Source organism: Numenius arquata, chromosome 3 (assembly GCF_964106895.1).
Source record: "Numenius arquata chromosome 3, bNumArq3.hap1.1, whole genome shotgun sequence".
Lineage (NCBI taxonomy): Eukaryota > Metazoa > Chordata > Aves > Charadriiformes > Scolopacidae > Numenius > Numenius arquata.
Window position 1 is genome coordinate 31,424,484 of NC_133578.1, and position 17,636 is coordinate 31,442,119.

A 17,636-nucleotide genomic window follows, 5' to 3' on the forward strand; every position below is an offset into this window, starting at 1 on the left:
TCACATGGATTTCCTAGAATACGTAATTCTGACCGTAGAATTTAATTGTTCACTCAAAGCATCTGAAGAGTTTATATGTCTGTCTTAATGATGTTTGTGCTCTGTCTCATTCCTGTGCTCTGTCTCACTCTTTTCGCCATCTCTGATGTTATGAGTCAGGAAGAGACGCATACGTATTTCCTGGAGGGATTGCACAATTGACTGGGTATTCTAGGAGGTTTTCCACCTCCCTCTTGAGGTGCCTACGAAAGGTTAGTACTTAAATAGCAGGGCAGACTTCTGTCACAGTAGTTTGACAGGAAGGGAGATATTTTTATATTGGATGAGACCATCAGTCCATCTAAACCGATACTCCATGTATTTCTGTCAGACAGTTCTGAGTAATGTTAGCCCTGCTTCTCCTTTTCCACTTCACCTGACCAATATTCATGCATTAGACCAGATGGTCACTAAAACACCTTCAATATAATGCTTTTTTCTGCCCTATGGCTCTGGCACGTCCTGTCTACAAACGTTGTAATGTTGTTAACATGCTTCGGAATAAATGAGTTCGTACTTCTGTGTGCCCTCTTGAACTTGTATAGTGACCTAAAAATAATCTAAAAATAAGATAATAGGTTAAATTCTTCTTTCCAGACAAGCATCTTTGGAAGCAATGCCCAAAGGGACAGCCCCTCAGAAGAATATTTTTAAGCAGAATTGACAGAAAACATGTTAGCATCCCAGGGGATGACTTGGATCTAGTCTTTGGGACAAGAGGAGAAGGTCAGCTGCACAGACAGTCAACAATGTTCGTACACTCTGCTCAGTTCACCTGAAACTCATGCTGATCAAAGGCCCACTTTAATGATGGTTCTTCAAAATGCAAAAATAGTGACTTCTGCTTGGTGGGAACTGAGCGATTTGCAACACAACAAAGAACAGACAATGGCCTTTCCTGTCTATTTTCTGTTAGGTTTGGGTAAGGGCCTTTGCTACCCACAGCCAGCAGCCAAACAATTTCTGTATGTACTCAATAACTATTTTGAGGTTATTTGCTATCCTGCAGGAGTAGAGGAAGGGAAAGGTTTTAAAAGTTACAACTTCTTATCAAGTCTACTTCTCGAGTCAATCTGCTTTTCCTCCAGTCTTTACTGCAGGAACAAATGGCCCAGGCAGAGACCAGACAGCGAATGAAGTCAGTGAATGGCTTTGGGTAAATACGAAGACTAGATGTTGAACGAAATTGAGACTCCTCAGACCAGCCTTTTGCACTGAAGTGGTTAAGTGGGCTGTGATTAAAAGAAATAAGTAATTATCCTAATTATAGATGAAAAGATACAGAATTACCACTTTAAAAGCACCTCCTGTGCTCTGGAGTGGTTCTGTTATTTACAAAGTGGTAGTTCGTAATTGCGTAGGATAAGCAAGAGGGCATCATCTCGGCGTAGTGCAGCAGCCCTGTCTCTCCGAGGCAGAGGGTGGTACTGTGCCAGAGAGCGCTTTGTCCCCCAAGCACAGCTCCAAAGTTCAAGTCTTGCTCCAGTGGGTAGGATGGTGCTAAGCCAGGAGAAATTGTGGGAATCTTTCTATCTCAAGCTGAATGCAGGCCACACTAGAATTCACAGAGCTCTCCCTGCTTGGCCATGACCACTGCTGGTTATGGCCTTTATGATCACCAGGTTTTAAATAATAATATAAAACAAAGAAGCAAACTCTGAAGCACTGGAGAACAGCCCTGGGTGGTGACATCCTGTCACAATTGAAGCATGGCAATTCTGCCGGCTAGTAACTTATTACAAAAAGTTTCTTTACCAGCCTCTTCCTGTTCTGGGGCAAAGTGCCCATACGCCTGTGGGACTGAAAAGTTCAGGACTCACTGGGTCATGGGTGCTGGAGGGTCCTCCATGTCCCCGCTGCAGTGCAATGCTGGGGGATGTGTTACACTCTTGCTCTCCCTGCTGCATCCATTACTGTGCGTAGGAATTTCGTTCCCAGCGCTGTCAGTCAATTCACTGCCGCTCATAAGCCCTAAATGCCCCACAGGCTGTTTGTCAGAATGTTCCTATTAACAACTCAGTGAAAATAGAGGGTGAGGGGAAGGGAAGGTGGAGAAATAAATCTTATTTTAAATCTTTTAAGCTGGTTTTATTTCGAATGGAAAGTTGCATGCGGACCACCCTGAGCTATTGTGCTGTGGACTGCGTCAGCTGCTTGACTGTGGAAGGAGGATTTGGGTAGGGGTTAAGAGCATCACACAGGGGAAGGGTGCACTGGATTGCTTTTGTGCTGTATCCAGGAAGTTTCTAACTCAGTTTGGAGTTGAAATACATTGACACACGTGGTAATCATTATAAGAAGAGAAAGGAACATTGAAATATGAAAATTTGCTGCTCCCATTCTGGGGATTATGTTGCTTTCTGACTGTCCTGTAGAGGTAGTGACATGTTGTAGGCGCGTATAGGAAAACAAAGGGCAGATGCTATCCTGGAGTCCTCCGAGAGCTGCTTGCTGAGCTTGGCACAGTACCTGTTGTCCAGACACCTTGAATCTGTGTAGTTAATGTATGGCTTCAGAAGGGTGGGTAGCTCTGAAATATGGCAGTAGCATTGTACTTGGTTTAAAAGAGTTCTTCAAGCAAAGAGCTGCAGAATCATGTACAAGGCAGTGCAATGCAGGGAGAAAAGGGAAATGCTTCCATGTCTTTTGCTGTGGTCACACCAGAGATGGAGGTGGGTAACATCTGCCTGGACCAGCTTTTGTTTAACTAGCACAGGCATCACTAGCAGAGGAATTTTGTCAGCACTGGTTGAACATAGACAGCATATGTCCATGGAACCCCTTCCTTCCTAGTTTAAGGTCCTGGTGCTCTGTCTTCGCTGCTTTGTATTCCAATATATTCAAGTACTAGCCAGTTCATACAGGACTACAAGAGCTGTAAATATATCCCTGGTTTGAGTGGAGCAATAGCAAACAAAGGAAGAAGAAGGGAAGACTGTAATGGGGTAGGAACATGGAAAATGGAGGATGCAATGGAAAAACCCCATCTCAAGAAGATCTGAGGCAGAACATTGATGTCACAGCAGCTTTATGGCTCCTGTATACCTTTTTTCTTAGAGCATTGCCAGCAAGCCGTCCTGTCTCCCAGGGCAGTGCCAGTCTCCATCTCGGAGATGTCTCAGGCTCACTCCTGTCCAGCCCTGCAGAGCCCTACCAGTCCACAGTTACCAAAGAACAACGGGGAATCTGATATGGGCAATGTGTTAGAGAAGGAAAGAGTCTTGAGGAGTTGAGTAATGCACATTTTTTCCGTCCAGCGTAACTGTTAATGGTAACCTTTTATTATTGAAGTGGTTGAAGTGACTAGAATCCGGGTTGTTTATTGGGAGTGTATGCATGGCTGTATAGTCTTACGTGATCGAAAAAGGAAACTGATAATAAGGGAAAAATACACCTATGGAAGTAAGTCAGGTGATGTCTCTGTGTAATTGTAATTCCAAGTAGCACTGCAGAGATTAACAGCCTGGCAGCCTTTTCATCTTAAACTTTATTTTTATAGGGGTTTATAACTTGGCACTAAAGTCAGGAGTGGGTGGAAACTTGGCAAATGTGGTTCAGCCCAGAAACTGAATGTTATTTATATTTATTTCTCACCAAATTTTCAAAAACACTTGGTTACTGTTTTTGTGTTCTAACAAGTAGTAATTTGTTGGTTTCAGTGACTTATTCTCTGTGTATTTCTTAAACTGCAAAATAGTTCAGAACTTATTTCAGCTCTTCTGAAGCTCTTGGTGGAGGGGCTCTAGATTTCTGGGGATGTAAATGAAGACCAAAAGTAGTTCTTACTGTATTTTCTTTTAGCAGGATGCTCCAAGTATTTTGTGTGCACTGAGCAACATCTTTATTCTATTTACATCGAATTAATTCCTGATTGCCAAGTAGCTAATGCACCTTTGGAGTCATTACATTTGGTTTTGCTGGCAATTGGGTATTTAATGGCATTACTCAGGTGCAGGCTTACCGCAGAGAGGCCGAGGAGGGAATAGTTAGAATGGCCATCTGGGCTCTGAGTCCTCCGCATCGCAAAACGTGGTCTGTGGCTGTCATAAAGCAGCCCCTCTTCCTGGCTCTCCTGCTCACCCTTTACATCTCTATATCCATGCTGGGTTCATCCGTGGTATAGTTCATACTTCACAGTGATTTTCTGTCTGTTCCTAAAGCCAGAGACTAGTGGTATAGAGCCTTCTATACCTGATCTTCAGGGAGTCCTGCTGATGAATAGGGATTTTCAGTATTTTCAGCAAACTGAAATGCTGCGTTATGTCTCTGGGAGGCTGAGAGTAATGTAGCAAAATGGTCATTTGCTAACAATAGTGTTTGTGTATTGCATGTATTACATTGCATTTCATAGTTGAAATATACTGCACAAATAAGCGCTTCTTTAGAAAATCAATTGGGTTGAAACACTGGCTTTTGTGGAAAAAATGGAATTAACATTTTTCTTAGAAATGCTTAATTTTTATTTTAAAAGGTTTTTAAAAACAATTATTTCACAGAAAGTTAAAAATGTTGTGGGTTTTTTCTTTAAAAGAATGGGAAGAGTGAGTTAAAATTTCTTACAAGAAAATCCTGGATACTAATTCACGTAGTTGTAAAATTCAGTACTTGTGATGTTCCAGAATGACAGCTCTAAAGATAGTAACTGTGTTTGTGTGTGTTCAGGGCATGACTCCCTCCACAGTGAGGATTCAACCCTCTCTGTCTGAGATTAACTGTGGAAGGTGAAAAGAGCTGTCTTTCTATTTAGAAGGAAACAGAGAAAGTCATCAGTAAACTGTCATCCTGAGTATTAACTGTGTAAAGCTTCAGAGCTTTATATAGGTTAAGTTTTTAAAGAGTTCAAAGCCTTGTACACTTGTTAATCATTATACAAGTTATAATAGTATTATGACATTTCTGAAATAAATCCTATCTTGTTACTTGCTGAGAGCAATACAAGGGTGAGATAGTAGCTTTCTAGTTGTATGATATGCATCCCTGAGCACTTTTCTATCAGATCAATATATAAATGCCTATCCAATTGCATGTAGTGAGGCTCATGGAATCTGCAAGCTGCTGTAAGATGACTTCTGATTACTTAAAATTATCTAATATCTATCTAATAGTTATATAATTTATCCAATAGTTATATATATATACCTGTAAAACTTGATTTCCTATTTCAAATACTACTTTTAGAGGAAATTTAGCTTTTTAACATGCACATTTAGTTTTGCAGTTACATGAAAAGATATTGCAGTATTGCTGGGGTAAGATATTTAAAAGGGACAATATGTACCTGCATATAAAATTAAAGTATATGCATTGGGTTTGTATTATTTAATTATTTGTAGTAGGATGTCACTTAATGATCACAGATCTTGTGCTAAACAAATTCTTTTCTAAAGAGTGAGGCCACTTGCTTTAAAGTGGATGTTCATGCAGAGATGCTTTAAGGTTTCTGGACAGACTCAGAGTGGGGAGGCTTTGGATATAGGAACCACTGCTTTAAAATTTTCTCATGTGTGAATTGCACGGTTTTGTAGCGTGCTGTCACACAAGCAGCTTGATTCTGCTGTAGTGCATCGGGGTGGATTCACGTTACCAGGTAACTTTGTCCACACTCAACAAGGGAAAGTAGAGTTTATGTCAGAAAAGATACAGTTGCAGAGTTTGTAATGAGAAGCTGTTCCATGAGCTGCACAGGGAATGGTCTGGTTTCCATTCCGTTTGTTTAAGTAGATGCTGTTTTGACTTTCTTCCCTTCACCTAGATGCCAGTGATTCTGAAACATTCACCCCTTTTAAATAAAAAGTTACTCAATTTGGTGACAGATTCAAAAGGTAGTGACAGTGTGAGTGGAAACGTCCAAGCTCGTTTCTTTAGGAAGTGAGGCTGGAGAGGTTACCTGCTACCAATTTGATAAGGAGGCTTTCTGAGCAGTGAGTGATGCCCGAGGAGTCTGAACAAATGTTTATTGTTGTTGCTTTTACTTTGTGCTGCTTTTGCTTATGTTTCTGTGAAGCTTTTATGCAAGTGGAGATTTGCAAACTAAAGCAGGTGCTGTTGTGTACAGTCACCTGCAGTAACCCTTACTCTAACAGTCCTCTTCTAAGTGCAAAATGAAATGACAGCAAACTACTTTTTCTCTTTTAACAGTGGAAAGAGTGGAAAGAGAAAACCTTTCAGACTATTGTGTTCTTGGTCAACGTCCCATGCACTTACCAAATATCAACCAGCTGGCAACCTTGGGAAAAACTAACGAACAGTCTCCTCATGGCCAAATGCACCACAGTACTCCAATCCGAAACCAAGTGCCAACGATGCAGACAATGATAAACCCTGGGCTCCTGTCTCCTCAGCTCAGTCCACAACTGGTGAGGCAGCAGATAGCAATGGCCCATCTGATAAACCAACAGATTGCTGTCAGCCGGCTATTGGCTCACCAGCACCCACAAGCTATCAACCAGCAGTTCTTGAATCATCCACCCATCCCTAGAGCTGTCAAACCAGAGCCGTCAAATTCATCGGTGGAAGTCTCTCCAGATATTTACCAGCAAGTCAGAGATGAGCTGAAGAGAGCCAGTGTGTCTCAAGCTGTCTTTGCAAGAGTAGCATTCAACCGCACACAGGTATCACTTTCTGTTCTATAACCAAGAAGTGCTGAGGGGGCAAAGTTGTGGCTCTTGTGGGGGCTGTGTGATTGTTGCAGATCAAGGCAGGGGGTGTGCCACAGAAACAAGTCAAACCACCCTCCGTTTTTTCCCCCAGTCTCTTTGTTGGGATTGAACAAGACTGTTTCTTCCTGGAACAGCTGTTTGTTTGCATTTGGTCACCCCTGTGCTTTGTTCTCTAGCAGTAATTCTGCTTGTATGAATTCTTCCCTGAGTTCCTCTCCATGGTTATAAACTTCCACATCTGCCCCTGCCTGATGGCCAGGAAGAGGTAGCAAGAGACTGAGAGCCAGAGGTGTCTTTGGGCTTCTGTTGCTTCCTCGGTTCCTCCCTGTGGTACAAGAAATGTGTAAGACTAGTGCATGTGGCCTAAGGACTGACTGCTGGGAAAGATGTCTGCCCTTTGCAGCAGATCGTGTTTGCTTTCATACATCTGACACAGGTTTTCTCACTGGCATAGTGAAATGCAGGTGTTGAAATCATCGCATGATAGCATCAGCTTAAGCCCAGCACCTGGAGTACCCAGGGTGAATGCATGTTCAGAAAAACAGGCCATTTATATTTACCCTGCTGCCAGGTACCATTTAAGGCATTCAAAGTATGATCTCTCAATTGTGATACTCTGTAACAAGGATAAAGAAATGGAAAGTGGCCTCATATTTAATATTGGTACAGATTTCTTTTGTGCAATCATAGTTGGTCTTTGAGGTAAGCTTTACCAGCAAGAGAAAACAAGGGCCACGCGTGTGTGTCTCCTGGAGGTCTGTCCCTTGTCCCATACAGTGCCTTTGTCTGTTCTCCTGGATTAATGATTTTCTTTGGCACTGCCATTTTGGAAATGCCATGTTATGAGGGAACTAATTAAAGTATGGAACACATTTTTATTACTTCCCTTCTTCCATTAAGTTCATAAGATGGCTGCACTCAGAAAAAACATTCACTTCCAATCAACATGACTTTGAGTTCTGGGGTTAGCCTTGAGGATATCAAATGAAAACTACATAGGAATGTATGAGTATTTCCTCTTTAAAATGCTGCTTTTAATTTGGAAAAGCTTTTCATCCCTCTGGGATCATAACCCGTCGTATATAAAGCCTGGTATAATCAAGGTAGATGGTATTGACAGAATGACATATTCTGAACTTGAGCAAGAGGTCAGCAGTAACGTGGCTGGTGAGGGTTTTGCCACTGTCTCTGAGCATGAAGCTCTGCTTTAGCCAGATTGGGAGGGCTGGGTTGGTAACGCCGAAGTCTGCCATTAAACCAAAAGCTCAGCCCCCCGTGAGAAAGCTGCCAGACAGCTTGTGTGTTACAATTCTGCTATACAGTACTGTTCTGCTATAGTATTTAAAAGCAGAGAAGGTTTTGATTCTGCGTGTCTAGGAAACCCTAAGCCTTGCATATAGAATCATAGAATGGTTTGGGTTGGAAGGGACCTTAAAGATCATCCAGTTCCAACCCCCCTGCCATGGGCAGGGACACCTCCCACCAGACCAGGTAGCTCAAACCCCCATCCAGCCTGGCCTTGAACACTTCCAGGGATGGGGCATCCACAGCTTCCCTGGGCAACCTGTTCCAGTGTCTCACCACCCTCACAGTAAAGAATTGCTTCCTGATATCCAGTCTAAATCTCCCCTCTTTCAGTTTAAAACCGTTACTCCTTGTCCTATCGCTACACTTCCTCATAAAGAGTCCCTCCCCATCTTTCTTGTTGGCCCCCTTCAGGTATTGGAAGGCCTCTATAAGGTCTCCCTGGAGCCTTTCCTTCTCCAGGCTGAACAACCCCAACTCTCTCAGCTGGACTTCATAGGAGAAGTGCTCCAGCCCTCTGACCATCTTCGTGGCCCTCCTCTGAACTCGCTCCAGTTGGGTCCCTGTCCTTCCTGTGCTGAGGCCTCCAGAGCTGGATGCAGTACTCCAGGTGGGGTCTCACCAGAGCGGAGTAGAGAGGCAGAATCAGCTCCCTTGACCTGCTGGGCATGCTTCTTTTGATGCAGTCCAGGATGTGGTTGGCTTTCTGGGCTGGCAGTGCACATTGCCAGCTCATGTTGAGCTTCTCATATGCCAACACCCCCAAGTCCTCCTCCTCAGGGCTGCTCTGTCCATTCTCTGCCCAACCTGTATTTGTGCCTGGGGTTGCCATTGCCCAGGTGCAGGACCTTGCACTTGGCCTGGTTGAACTTCATGAGGTTCACATGGGCCCAGTTCTCAAGCCTGTCCAGGTCCCTCTAGATGGCATCCCTTCCCTCCAGCATGTCGACCAAACCACACAGCTTGGTGTCATCAGCAAACTTGCTGAGGGTGCACTCAATCCCACTGCCCGTGTTTCTGACTAAGATGTTGAACAGCACTGGTCCCAAGTACTGACCCCTGAGGAACACCACTCATCACTGGCTTCCACTTGGACATTGAGCCATTGACCACAACCCTTTGAGTGTGAATATCGCTGACCAGACATTGCAGATGGACTTTCCAGGACAGTGGGGAAAGGGCAAGCATGTGAGAGAGACTGCTCTGGCCTTTTCCTAGCGGTGGCACAGCACTGCATCTGCCTGTGGTGGTTATTAGCAGCTACAGTAGAGATTGCACCACACTCCTGGCAGATAATCTGAAATCTGTACCAAATCAGCTGCAGTATGGTTTGGGGATGGGGATGTTTTGTTGTTTTTTTCCCCCTTTTTTTTTTCTTTTTACACCTCCTGCAGTGGTCTGGCATAGATCTAGTGGGTTTAGAACACGAAACAGGTCTTTGGGTGAAACATGGTTTCTTCCCAAATTCAGTGACTCCTGGCAGTGTGACTGTAGGCCAGCCGTACCTGACAGCATTTTCAAATGTCCTGTATGACTTAGGACACCAGGTGTGTAACCATTCAGACTGGGCTCACTCATCAGGAGCACAGACCTGAGCAGATATGCCAAGGTAATGACCTTTGAGAGGGTGCCAAGCACCTTTCCTGGGCAGGACGGCACCTGGAGATGGGATGTGATGCTCTGACTGGTTTGCATTTGAATTCAGTGTATAAAATGGGGTCTGTAATTTGGGGTACTAGTATCACTGGTTTTGTTAGTCCTCCTGCTGACATTTATCTTAGGATTCACTAACTTCTCTAGCTTTTCTAGAGGAAAAAAAAAACGTTCCCAATTTTGATCACTTCATTACAAGATATCAGACACATAATTTCATATAAAAGGAAAGAAATTACCTATTTCTTAGCCCTCCATCATAAGTAATATGATGTGCTATACAGTCCATGACCATGATTCCAGAACAGGCAAGTCTTAAACATCCATAAAAGATTCGCTCATCTCACAGCTGTGTTTCATTAGTCTACAGGGCTTTAATATAGAAGACTAGTGGGTCTTACATATAGTGCATCATGTCCCTAGGAGCTCTAGCAAAAGAGCGTAAGTACATATTTATGCTTCCCTGTCCTCAGCTTTTAATTCCAACTCAAATCAATCTCCCCTCACATCAGAGACTGTTTGAGGTATCAAGAAGGCAGTCAGCCTTGCACTGCACAGTAGAAGATGTGGGATGTTTCCACACACCCATGGTGGAGAAGCAAACTCTGTAAAAGGCACTTGAAGTGGAAGTTCAAGTCTCCTTTCACCCGCTGCTGCCTCCAAGAATCCTCTCCTCGGGAGGTGCAGAGACATGTGTGTTTCTTTCTGGAAATATTTGGGTTTGTTGCATTTCAGAGGAAGTGCCAGCCTTAGGAACTGGAGGCCTGTTGTTTCTTGTGATGGTACCAAATAACAGATGCTGTATGCTAGCCAGCTAATAATTGTATTAATCACTGCATTATGGGCCACTGCTTAATCTTTCTTCGTGGTAGCTCTGTGGTGCACATTAGCCTATAATTAAGTATAGCTTCATGAAATATGTACTGCGAAGCTTGTTTAATAGATAAACTATTCTCTAATTTATTTTAAAGTCCAATGACCTACATACTCAATGCTGAAAACCCCCTTCTTACTAACATTATTTCTCCCCTGAGACCTTCCATCTGAGCAAATCGGGTAAATGAAGTAGAGGAAGCTTTGATCCAAACTAGGCTAAATCCATTGGAACAAATGGCTGACACATGTATGTATGTGTGCGTGAAGGGGGACATAAGCAGGATCAGAAGAAGGAGAGGTGCAGTTGTATGGTTTGTGAAACATCCAAATCTTCCTCTTAAAGCTGGAAATACGTCGCTTAAGACACTATTTGCTTATACCCGTGGCCGTGTTGTCTGCACACATGAAAACAAAGCGCTTCAGGCTCTGTGACAAATCCTATGCATTTCCTGGGCACAGGGCTCCCACTGAGGTCCCACTCAGGGACTGGACACCAGGCAGCTTCATACCTGCTGTGCACGTGGGAGAGCTGCACGGGGTGTTTGGCTAAGAGCTGGCCCAGGCTGCATTAGCCATAAAGAGGATTTATTTCAAACAGAAAATTCCAGAGCAAACATTTTAAGACGAAACTGGATATGAAAAACCACCCGAAATGTGTATGACTGATTTTTAGTAAATGCCTTGGGCTAACCTCTGTGCCTTCTTTTTATTTTATCTTTAGCGAGTCATTGTCACAATTGTAATTCACACTGCTGTGGAATCTAAATGGTTATTTATTCAGCAAACAGGACAGGTAGAAGAGAGTTCTTAGAGCCACAGATACGGTATAGTTATTTAAGGTGGTTTTGATGACACCATTTCCAATGAGTAGGAAATTCTTACACAGCTTTCAAAACATTTAAAATGGTTGTGCACACTACCATTTTTGTCTAAGCCAGTGTTGTCTACAACCTGCTTAGCAATTATAAGAATGGTGTATGTTAGAAAGGCACCCTCTTAGGCTTTATGTAGCCTTCCTTTCTCCTGCGGATGCCAGCAGCACCGCAGTTTTTAACTCCAGGTATGGTCTTCTCTTGTGGACTGCTGTGTGTCGCTATTCAAACTTCTCCAGAAGGTTGTATTGCCCAAGGAGTGCAGCTGGGGCTGTTCTGCCCAGTTCCATGAGCTCCATTGAGACAGATATGACGCAGGCAGAGAGGACAACACGCGAGGGATGTTTATGATGTTTATATTCCTGGCTCTACACTTAGCTGGCAACCATTTCCCTTCCTCCAAGGCAACCAGGGGGCCCACTGGCTCCTTACAGGGAACAATGGACCAAGGGAGTGGAGAAAGCTTGCCATCACTAAGGTGGTTAGTGGTATTGGTGGGGCAGGAGGTTCAGTTTCTTGCTTGTGTAATTGCATAGTTTGTGCCCAAGTTCTTCAAGGACAAGATCCTTGTCTTTGGCTCCCTTTTGCAGCTCTGCTGGCCTGTGACACATAAGTTGGAAATTTTCAAACTCCTTGATTTGAACGTGTGGTTTAGTGACATAGTTTATTCTCTTTGTTCGGATTGCGTCTATGAACTAATAGTCACTAGTGGAAAGCTAGGCATCCTTGTCTAGGTCTTAAAAACTGCGTGCAAGAGTGTGTGTGGGTTTGAGCAGAGGGCAGAGAACTGTATGAGGCCCATCAAACACTTGAGAGTTACCTGGTCATACCTGATATCTTTGTTTTAAAATGGAGGGCATCTTCATAAAGCATGTTTACATGCAGCCAAGCTGTAAGCTGAAGTTGCTATTAAAAGTCATTAGTGGAAGCTTAGCTTTCTGTAACACTTTGGCACTTCTTGATTGTATAAAACCATTCAATCTTGAGAAAAAAATCAAGGAAAAGTCTGATAATAACACAAATCCACAGGAGGAGCAAAACTATCAGAGGCAGAGCAGATGCACCTCGCACTTGAAACTGCCCTGTGTGCATTTGTAAAAGCAATCACAGCTTTGAAAATGCCAGAGTGAAGGAAGTGCCTGCAAGACACAGGCTGCAGAGGATGAGAAGGGTTTAATACGCAGGGGCAGCAGCTGTCCCTTGTTGGTCTCAAACAGTGCAGTAAAATCAAAGGGGCTGTCAGGGCAGGCTGGACGTCTCCCAGAATGCCTACTTGTCTGGAGCATGCATCTTCTTTGAATCAGGGTGACCATGTGTGGACCAGCTAAAACATAGATGCAGGGAAGGTGACTAGTAGCCTCTAAAAGCATGACCCACCCTTCTGTTTGGCCAGCAAAGCAACTGTGAAATGGGAGGCAGGACAAGGGGGCTGCTGGAGAGAGGCTTCCTCATGGAAGTCCACACACACATGGATTTTGGCCATCCTCAGGGCAGAGTCCTTGTGTCATCTCCCTCTTGCACTATTGTGTCTCCTAATACAGCATTCGAGTTGTAACCAAAAGGTTCTAATAACCACAGCTTATCGCGGGTTGTAATGTATTAAGAAATGGGCAGGTGGTGATGGTTACAGAAGTAAGAGGACTATTTTAAATCAAATGCATGAAAATGCTCTCTCAGATTTACCTTGTCCCTCCCTGGAAAGTTGTTTTTTTTTTTTAGCAAATCTGGAGGTGTGAAGTGGTCTGTGCTCTTCGAAATCCTAGCTGGAAAATAGGTGACTTGAATCCTGCTTTGCATAAGGAAAATTAACGTACTCTCCCTCCTCTACCTGCTTGCTGAGTGTCTCTCTGCTGCAGGCTCATGGAGTTGCAGTCAGGATGGTTGGTCAGGCTCTTTGTAAGAGTCCAGACAGTCTAAACCACTGGATCAGTGAACTGCTTCTCTTCTCCTCAGGAGTGCCCAGTGGATTGCAAAGCCTATAGACTGAATAAGCATTTCTGTTTATATCTTTCTTTTTTTTTTTTAAAGCATCTTTTTGTTTTTGCCAATGTTTTGACATAATAGCCAAAACTAGTAAAATGTTTGGGCGAGTGGCCAGTGCTTGTTTTACTGAACAGCCTCAGAAACTGGAAATATCCGTGAACCTGAGGCTTTTTGAATGAAACAGTTGTGGTGCCAGATACAAAGAGAGCTGGGTAAAAACAGCAGGCATGTTCAGGCTGCTTATAACTGCCTTCCCAAGAAGTGAGGAGCTCCCTCCATCCCATCTTGAGTAGCTCTGGGTGAGAGTGTTGGTTTCCTGCAGATCAGAAGGCAGCACTTACCCAGCTCAGCTCCTGCCCGCTTAGCTGGTGCCTAAACGTGCCTCTTTGGATTAAAGAGAGTAACAGCCCAGGGAGGAGGAAACTCTACCAGCCTTGGATGCAGTGAAATTTATGATGAAATAAACTAAACTGATCCAGCTTGTTCAAGGAATTTGGTTGCACCTTGGCTGAAGGAGTGGGTTGAGGCATAGGGAAATGCAGGATGGATGATGGATGGTGCCCCAGCTTCAGATGTGACTGTGGGCAACTCCAGGCCCCCTCAATGAGGAAGGGGGAAAATAACGCTTTTGTGGCGTGCAAAGGTGTCGCCGGTCAGTTATAGAAGGGTTAGGGGCTCTGAAAGCAGGAGCGTCATTGGTAAGGAAGCTCCAAAGAAAGGCTTTGGAGGCAGGCAAGGAGGGAGGTGGGTGGTGACTCCTCATTTATGTCTAATTCTGCTTGCTTTGGGAAAATTCCCCCAAACTGAAGTGGGATCAGAAAAGGGTCCCTTAAGAGGATTTAAGGTTAGAAATATGGCTTACTGAAATACCTAACTCTTCCACCTCTACTTGCTTGGGAGCCAAATCCTGGACAGAATTCTTTTTGCAAATAATTTTCCCTTTAACTTAAGCAAGAAGAAGACAAGCAGCTTTTAATTCTCTGCCTGGTATCTAGTGAGACAGTCATGCTGCATTCATCGCTATGGTGTCTGCCCCATTGTGCACAGATTTTCAATTAACAAGGGCTCTGGTTTTGGTTTTGGGGGGGATTTTTTTGTTGTTTTTTTTTCCCCATAGAAAACTCTCTCTTATTGCATGAAACCCTTTCATGCTGCCTGCTTGTTTTATTCTTGTGTGTAATGTGGCACAAGCAGCGTTCTGTTGTACTCACAGGAAAGAAGGCAGTCTGTAAGGGAAGTGCTTAATTTAATAAATTGCAGATTTTTGGTACATGGGATATTTGTTCCAACAGTGGGTTTTGCACTGCCCAAAATTTCAGTTTCAATTAACTTAATTGTATTCAATAGGCTGAATGAAAAGATCTTAAGTAGCATGTGAGTCAGGCTTTCAGGATGTGTGCTTGTAGGAGGCGGCTGCTGCCTGCTCAGCTGATGCACGGGAGTCCTGAGCCTTGGAAGCAAATGCAGGGATATACAGAGTGTGCATGAGCTGTGTGTCTTGCTCATTTTCCAGCATATTTCAGTATAAAGGTTTGACATGCATGTCATACAAATGGTGGCACTTTGTGGCTGCAGGTGGTCGGTCTTTCTCTGCCTCCTTTTCCCCATGCATCCACATTCAGCTCCACATGCACATCCTGTCTTCCCTCATAAAAAGAGATACCATAATAAAAAAGAGGCTTTATTAAACTAATGCAATAAAGGCATTTTCTTTGAGGATTTAAACACTTCATTTTTAATAATAAAAATCAAATTGTCATTGTTGCACCCTGTATAAGTTTTATTCAAATCAGCCTCTAAATGCTTTGTGCCTAAGCAGCTCTCTCCCGAGATGAATGTATTTTAGCATTGGTTAAATGAGTTTAAGAACGAGGCTCATGCTCTAGCTGTGGGCTGTGAATCTAGAGATCAGGAGATTTCTTTTAAAAGAGGGACTGATGTGGTGCATTCAACTACGCTGAAGGGTACTGGGAGACAGCTGGTCTCCCATTCACACTGATGGAAAACCAGTCAAAGTCCTTTGAGTCCTGAAGTTCATATGAACTGACATGAATGTGGCACTGCATGTTTTGCCCATTGAGACAGAAGGGTTGGTCAGGGAACAGGGTGCAAACAGAGTTTTGCCTGATGGGAACTGCAACAGGATGGATATGAAGGTGCTTGGTTTGGCTAACCACCCAAAAATTTCCACTGATTATCTGAGAAGCAATTTAGCTCAGCAAAATTGGACTGGACACGTTGCCAGGATAAGCATTTCTAAGAGACTTCCAGCACTTCTGCTTCATATCCTAGCTGGTATTAGGAAGAGGTGCAAGGGAATGCAAACAAAGCAGTGAGCATTTGAAAATGAGCTTGAGTTCTAAGAAGCCTACAAGTACTTCATATAGAGGTTCTTGTCGAGTGCTGTGTACTTAGAGGCAGAGAGAAGTATTTTTCGAATCATTCAATGTATGTTATTCAGCCCAGAGGACAATACTGAAGGTGGTGCCTGGAGTAAACGTAGAGAGAGGCAAAGAGATGTCATGGTAAAAGCCTGCCTTGATGTGAGAAAAACAGAGCAGGTGGGGGAGCTTTATTTCCTGGGAGGGTTATGAGAAGTTGGTGCTTCTGCTGCAGAGCTCCCTGGGCTGACCTGCCTCCTCTAGCTTTCAGTTGCAAGTAGCAAACAATTTTAAATATAAATAGTGATTTTTAGCCTGGCAAAATCAAGTTCATTGCTATATGCTGAAGGTACAATTTCAGTGTAGTTCAGTAGGAATAAGTAGCTAATCAGGGGTTCCCTGAGTGCTGCCTTCTGTGCTAGAAATAAAGGCTTGCGTGCTGAACTGGGATGCTGAGAGGGGACAGGTTTACATCCCTGCTCTTTAAGATTCAGATGTAGAGATTTATTCAAATTCAACATTTTCTGATCCTGATAAGAGTCACATCTATATCTGACAGGAAGCAGAATAGCTTTTCTATTGAGACTGTCAGTTACAAGTGTTGGGCTTAAAGTGCTTGGAGCTTTAAGTACTACAGGAGCAATATTTTTGTAGTATTTCAGCATTTTCTCTGTTGCTTTTGGCAATAGCTGAAGTACGGAGAGGCACAAATAAACCGAAAGTATGAAAAAAGTGTTTATGCTTTTTTAGGCCATATATATAATCTCCTTATGCAGAACATAAAAACTGAGGTTTAGCACATTAGTTGGGTTTATTTAAGTTTTTGCCTTGGCCAGCGTTTCAATTGTCCAAAGCCTGGTTTGAACCTTTTTAACCTTAATGCCTGGTAGACACATTGCTTAGGTCTGTATGAGGGGGAGCACAGCTCCCATCCAAGTCATCGGACCTGACGCGTGTGAGGTCCTGGCCTGTGCTTGTGAGTCTCCTGCTGCCTGATGGCCCTCATCCTCCTCTGTCCCCAGGACATGCGTGTCTGGGCTGCACGCCAGCATGACCTCCTCACTCCCATCCAGATTGCTTTTGAAAAACTCCGGTTGCAAAACTGTCCTGCATTTGGTCACTGCAGTCTGCTGTCTCACTGAGATCTCATTTGCACCCTTTCCAGGCCTGAGCCAAAGCCCTTTCGGACGAAGGCAGAATGGGCTAGCTCGCCTTCTGTGGGCTTTGGTCAAGCCTTTGCATTGACCTCGAAGGCTGGTCAGTTGGTCCTTCGGATGTAGGAGTCAGTTTGAAGAAGATTCACTCTACATCGTACTGTATCATCTTTCAGAAGTTGCTTAAAAAAAGATTTCTTGCCCATGAAGTTGGGGTTGTTTGCCCTGGAAATCCTGTAGTTAATCAAAATAAAAGAAATGAGTTCACAAACGGGGTTTCATGGAATGAGTGCAAAGCAAACCCCCATGACAGTGACTTTGCTGGCTTGAAGGATTACATTTCAGCTAATTTGAAAAAACAGTCAAAATTAATCCTACCTTAAATAGATCCAATGACTTTTTTGTTTTGATTGGACATGTGCTCCTTTCTCCGCCACTGGTATTATTTTTTTAAAGTCAATTATGGATTCAGTGTGTAATTTTAAAAATTGTGCAAGTTCCAAGGGTAAACTAAACTGTGCCTGCGCAGAGTCCTCGTCTCAGGGTGAGTGCACACCTCATTTGTGAGCACAGCCTGTGTGAACATTAAACTTTTCATCAGTTGCCTCTTCAGCAACTGATTTTAAAATGATGCACAGGAGTGGAAAAGCAAAGATATTATCAAGCTGTGCTCCTAAAATGTATGCCGAGAGCTGTGTTCAGTGTACAAGATCT

General features: G+C 43.5%; 1 protein-coding gene across 1 annotated transcript in view; it reads left to right on the top strand.

Annotated features, from left to right (window-relative positions):
• The window catches only part of SATB2 (SATB homeobox 2), a 135,345-nt gene that overhangs the window by 75,030 nt on the left and 42,679 nt on the right, over nucleotides 1–17,636 (top strand). The window contains exon 7 of the mRNA XM_074145205.1: nucleotides 6,178–6,650. Within this exon, the coding sequence (XP_074001306.1) occupies nucleotides 6,178–6,650 (473 nt within the window). The remainder of the gene's footprint in view (nucleotides 1–6,177; nucleotides 6,651–17,636) is intronic.